The sequence below is a fragment of the Schistocerca nitens genome, unplaced genomic scaffold, assembly GCF_023898315.1.
Source record: "Schistocerca nitens isolate TAMUIC-IGC-003100 unplaced genomic scaffold, iqSchNite1.1 HiC_scaffold_466, whole genome shotgun sequence".
Taxonomy (NCBI): Eukaryota; Metazoa; Arthropoda; class Insecta; order Orthoptera; family Acrididae; genus Schistocerca; species Schistocerca nitens.
Window position 1 is genome coordinate 994,327 of NW_026045999.1, and position 6,072 is coordinate 1,000,398.

The window sequence follows — 6,072 nt, forward strand, 5'->3', positions numbered from 1 at the left end:
GCGAATCTGATTGGCTGCTCATGTGCTCCTATTGTGAGCCTCTATGGAACATCGTTGAAACATGGTGACACCACTACTTGACAAAAAAGTGTTGGATGCTTGTGCTTTACCTAGAGAATGGGAGATCAGAGCCTAGCTGCTCTGTAAAGTGGTGTCGATGACAGTCTGAAGAAAGGAGATAATGCTTGATCATGAGACCCCAAGTAACATAAAAGCTTCGTATTCCCATGTTGATCTAACAACACTGTCAGTTACAAGCGGAGTGGAAATGGGATAATTGAGATTGGACTGCATACCTGTAAAGATGTGTCACAGGTTGGGATAAGTGACATTTCTTGTTAGACCAGGTCAATGGTTGTGCCCAGATATGTCATCATCCAGATGAATGGTTATTCAAAACGTGTACCACACAACAGATGCAGGAAGATGAAGGCAATGTCATGCTATGGGGGATATTCATATGAGATGCCAACAAACAGCTGGTCATAACTGAAAGCACCAAGGCAACTGTGGACAACACGAACATTATTGCAACCTTTTTATCATTTCCCTGACAGTGACATCATCTTGCAGCAGGATAACTGTCCAAGTCACAGGGCCATTATCACACTACAATGGTTTGAGCAGCATGATAGCTCACACTTGTCTTGCCCACCTACTTCAACCCATTGGATCATGATGGAACGAATATGGGATGCTATTGCACACTGTCTACACAGCAACAGATCAACAGCCTACAATTTATGGCTACTGTGTGAGCTATGTGTAGATACGTAAACCAATGTACTACTAGAAAATTAACAAAGAACTAATGAGTCAAAGCCATGCAGAAGAGCTGTGGTATTGCATTCTGAAGGTGAATCAAAAGGCTACTAGACATACGATTGAAATGTTTGGATTATCACTGCATACTCACCACCATCAGTTATTTCCTAATGGAGAACTAGCACAAAACAGTTCACATGTGTGCATATTATGAACTACACAAGTAGCAACTATGAAGTAAGCATACCTCAGTGAAGTGTTTGCAAGATCATGAGATTTTTGTATCCTTATCCATTGTTCAAATAAATAGTGTGAGTGAAGAATATGTAAAAAGCACATCTTAGGTGTCACCTGGCTAGTGAATACAGCTTCATGAATCTTACATTGGCAGTATCTTTCAAAACATTGACAACACATTGGCAACATATTGTTCCATTCTCATGATGAAGATGGGGTCCTCATTACTACTTAGAAAAACCCAAACGAGTAAAAGATATCGCTCAATGCACAAATTTCTGGTAGCCAGTTCATTAAGGCATGGAGCATTTATCACAAAAAATCGCAACTATGTAATTCATATGTAGTATTTAGTAGGCATCTTCTTGAAACGTTAAGTAGCAGATATGGATTTGTCATTCTTTTCTGACATCTCACTAGCAGTAGCAAACAAGTTTCTTAACACATGTGTGGTCTTTCAACATATGTAACACTATAGACCTTGACAATGCTTTGAATGCTCTCTACAAAATTTGTATTATAGAATGCTTCTTAAAACGATCAACCTAAGTAATTTCCCACAAATATATCTGTGTAGCCTTTTTTATTATGTAGTAAATCTTGTGTCTTGAAATTACTCGACAGGTTAAACTATTTTCCACAAGCACTACATTTATACGATCGTTAGCCAGTGTGAACTAACCTTTCTTTTTTTTAAGAGTAGTGGAGTAAAATATTTGCATCACATTTGTTGGACCTCTTTCCTGCGTGTATTAATGTCTGTTTCCTCAGTTGATACAGTAATAAAAATGTCTCTTGAGATTGCTGAACAGAGTACTCTCTTTTCCACAAGCACTACATATGTGTGGTCATTCGCCAGTGTGTACTGTTGTGTGTTCCTTGAGTTTACCCAAGTGAGTGAGGACTCTTTCCTGCGTGTATTAATTCATGTCTCTTCAGATGGCCAGGATGATTAAACGATTTTCCACAAACATTACATTTGTAGGGTCTCTGGCCAGTATGTATTAGGACGTGGGACTTGAGATTGGACAATACATTAAACGATTTGCCACAAGTATCACATGTGTGGGGTCTCTTCCCTGTGTGTATTAATTCATGTATCTTCAGATTGCTCGAATAATTAAACGATTTTCCACAAGCACTACATGAGTGCGGTCGTTCGCCAGTGTGTACTAATGTGTGTTTCCTGAGATTACTTAAGTAAGTGAAATACTTTCCACAAGTATCACATTTGTGAGGCCTCGTTCCTGCGTGTATTAATTCATGTCCCTTCAGATGGCTAGGATGATTAAACGATTTTTCACAAACACTACATTTGTAGGGTCTCTTTCCAGTGTGTATTAGAACATGGAACTTGAGATTGGACAATGCACTAAAAGATTTGCCACAAGTATCACATTTGTAGGGTCTCCTTCCTGTGTGTAGTAAAACATGTCTCTTCAGATTGCCCGATTGTGTAAAAGATTTTCCACATACACTACATTTGTAGGGTCTGCTTCCAGTGTGTATTAATTCGTGTGTCTTCAGATTGCCAGAATTAACAAACGATTTTCCACAAACACTACATTTGTAGGGTCTCTTACCAGTGTGTATTAATTTGTGGCTCCTAAGAGCACTTAACAGAGTAAACAATTTAGCACAAACATCACACCTGTGACACCTCTTTGCACTTAGCACGCCTTGGACATTGAAATTATCACTTGTAGATAACATTCCATCATCATCACATCTTTCGGGTTTTTCTGCAGCTTGTGTCACATTATGTGTATTACATACGTCATTAAGGAATTTCTTGAATGTTTTCCTACTTTCCTTGGATGAAGACTGCTTCTCAGTCTGTTCCATGGTTCCATCTCGTACACTTTCCAAGGAGATAATGTTTTCATGGTCATCACTCCAGTCAAGTATCTCTCTGTTGGCAGCAGATAATGTTTGGTCAACCTCACTCATTCTCAAATGTTTTTTCAAGCAGTCGTCAGTGGGCAATACCTCACCACATGACTTACACACATACGCAGGTGCCTGCACACCATCAATGTGGTTGAAGACATGCATTATGAGTCTGTATTTTGAAGGGAAGCTCTTTAGGCACAAATCACAGTTAAACTTGTGAAATTCCTTTTCCCTAATGCTACGACTACATCTCATGCTGAATAAGCTATCTTCTTGTGAAATCGATATTTTGGTATAGCTGCTGCACACAGTGAAATCTGTTGACTTCTCTGCATCTATCTCCAGCTCATCGTTCACTACTCCTTGATGTATTGTTTCTTGAAACGAAATGTCACAGTTCTCACCAGCACTTTGAATGAAACTGAGGAATGAAGAAAGAGGTGTGAAATGTTGATTTACAAGATACAAGAAACAATATTTGAGCACGCACAAAATCAGGGACTATCAACCGAAAGATAAAAATGTATGGGCATCACAGATAACTTATTCAGTAAATGTAACTGGTTTAAAATTAACATGAGATTCTACCAGAGCGATAGAATTTTGCGACACTGAAACATTTTCATAAAAAAACTAACACAGGAAATTAAATAACGACCAATCTCATTCAATGCTGACTACATTTCCAAATTTTCTAGTAGCTACTGTTATTTAAAAGTGTCACAATATTACAAAAATACTACATTTATTAGATATAATATCCTCCAATTTTGTACATAGGAGTTTCCATTCAAAGAATAAAGGAAATGAAAAAGAAGAGTAATCAATGATTTTAAAATAAAAGTAAAACAATTTTTGCAAGTGACTTTTTCTTTGTTTTGGAGAGCACTTTCAGCTATAGGTAGAAATTCTTAAAAACACAAATGATAAATTTATTTCACAAAACAATAAAGCATGGTTTTTTATTTGATTGTAAATGAATCAACAACTACCACAAACATCAACTTTTTTATTCGCTAGGTAGTATGGCCGTGAACCAGATGGAGAACATCTGTGCATATATAGGACATAACGTCAGGTCAATACATGAAGGAAAACATATGAACTTCCAGACTGATGAACAAATGTGAATGACACACAAATTGTTCCAACATAAGACGTTTGTTGTTAGCAGCACAGCTTGTATGTAGCCCTCTGGCAGGAAGAATGCCAATGCAGTTACAGCTACCCATTCAAAAATATTTTTACAACTCAACATTTGGTCACTGGGAATTCCAAAACAACCTTGGCTAAATCAAACAAGTGTCAGTGGTGATGTCACCACAAGTCACACACTGTACAGCTCATCATAGTCTTCTGAGAGCAAGTAATGGCCGTACGTGCATGGTCTACCTGTGTGACATCTGTGTCCAATCATTCCACCTGCAGCTGCCCCATTCCATCAGAATGAAAATGAAAAATTTTGAGCTTACCAATGAGTTCATTTGAGTGTGGATATGGCCTTGGGAGCGTAGGAGCATGCACACATTTGTGTGATATTATTCTTATCATGATTGTTGCTTTTGACTGTTTTGCTTTTTGGTGGATATATAGTTTCAGGTAACCAGTGACAGTGAAAAATTACAGTTAGCTTTCCTCAAATAAGTGAAATTTTGCTGCAGCAAATTTTGCTGCAGTGAAATTTTGCGGCTTCACTAACTAACATAAGGAAATTTTTCTGTCTCGAGTTTCCTGAGAGTGGTTAACCTTAAAACGTCTGCACAAAATGATCATGATCTTAATTGTGCTGCAGATTCTTGATCGTCGTTTTCTCAGTTATATTGCACACCACACGGTTGTGGTAAGGTTAGGGCATGAGTTAAAATTAAGGGCTACAAAACCTGTCATCTACCGCAGTTTAGTCACAGATCACTTAAAATCACCGTTCAACAGAGCAAATCCCATTTCTCTCATGCTGTGCATTACATATTAACAGCATTTGTGAAGTGACCCACTGCGTTTGTGTGTTGCCTATAACCGAGCAGTAGCTGGCAGTGGATGTAGCAGCACTGCAATGCCAAGTGACACACGTCAACTGTCAAGTAGCTTTAATCAGATTACAGTAAAAGTTATTTTCTACGTGATTAATCGAAATCTTTACAGTTAATCACTCCATTGCAGGTAACAGTTATACACTGTCATTAATGTCATACACCAGAAATTGATCTGTAAGAGAAACTCATAGTAAAATGGGCTCCTGTCTAACATCTCTAAGTCAATGTAGAATATTATACCCCACTGACCACAGTTTTGTATTCTGCATTAAAAAGAACACACCTTTTGGCTATGTCCTATGTAGGTATGTTTCTTATACAGTTGCTTCCACACAGGCCATGTAATAAGGGTAGATGCCTGGTGTGCTCATAATCAAAGTTGCCGAAAACACCCCTAACTTTCACAGCTTACATATGGCATAGATGGCAGGCACTGAGTTTCCCAGAACTGTCATACAAACACATATACCATGAAGACACAGCCACAAACACACACTGTTTCGACATATTATTGGATTAGGGAAAGGCAGTGTATTCCAGCCATCCACAAGCTGAGGGTGCAGAAATATCATCTAAATATAGGCTGGATGTTAGTACATTCTTTCTTGGATTCTACAGACAAGGTATGCCACATGCTGATCGAACTTTTCTTGTAATTTGGCTTACAATTGGTGAGGGCAACATTATTGTAATTTTGTGCAATGTAGCTTTTTCCCCTGGGTTCAGTAGAATAGGCAAGACTGATTTCTTGGATAAAGATAAATGGTTCCTAGCAGTTCAGCTGTTATGTAGCACTACTTGAAAATAAAAAGTCATATCTAGGTTCTTTGAGACACCACATTTGCACTGCCTGAGCTATCGCCCTCTCTCCCATCTGGTGTTTAGATTTGTCCCTGCCTGATATAGCAGTTTTAGGGGCTATTACAATAATAACAAATACTCCTGGTTGCTGCTCGCATTTTTGTTGACCAGCTGACAAAAGTAATGTTGTAGATGGCTGTTCTCGTTTAAATATTCACTGTACAAGTGTGCTCTGGAGATGAGTAACATTGGAATTATCACCAAGCTTTGCAGAAGGTGAATACTGTGGGTTGACACTTACTTCCACAACAGGGCAAGTGCAACAACAGCGTGGTGAATTTAC

The 6,072-nt window shown here is 38.4% G+C and overlaps 1 protein-coding gene across 1 annotated transcript; it reads right to left on the reverse strand.

Moving 5' to 3' along the window:
* Positions 1 to 1,887: 1,887 nt before the first annotated feature.
* Positions 1,888 to 5,612, reverse strand: LOC126232192 (zinc finger protein 492-like). The gene is made up of 7 exons (XM_049942489.1): positions 5,595 to 5,612; positions 5,341 to 5,479; positions 4,368 to 4,469; positions 4,035 to 4,119; positions 3,888 to 3,946; positions 3,762 to 3,805; positions 1,888 to 3,396 (listed from the first exon to the last, which is right to left on the reverse strand). Exons 1-7 carry the CDS (start codon positions 5,610 to 5,612, stop codon positions 1,888 to 1,890), a joined length of 1,956 nt encoding a protein of 651 aa, XP_049798446.1.
* Between the last annotated feature and the right edge of the window lie 460 nt (positions 5,613 to 6,072).

Coding starts and splice junctions, on each gene's coding strand:
- LOC126232192 (XM_049942489.1), bottom strand. Junction 4,470..5,340: donor GCCTGCCATCTATGCCATAT/GTAAGCTGTGAA, acceptor TCCACCAAAAAG/CAAAACAGTCAAAAGCAACA. Junction 3,397..3,761: donor CTCTCCAAAACAAAGAAAAA/GTCACTTGCAAA, acceptor TTCGGTTGATAG/TCCCTGATTTTGTGCGTGCT.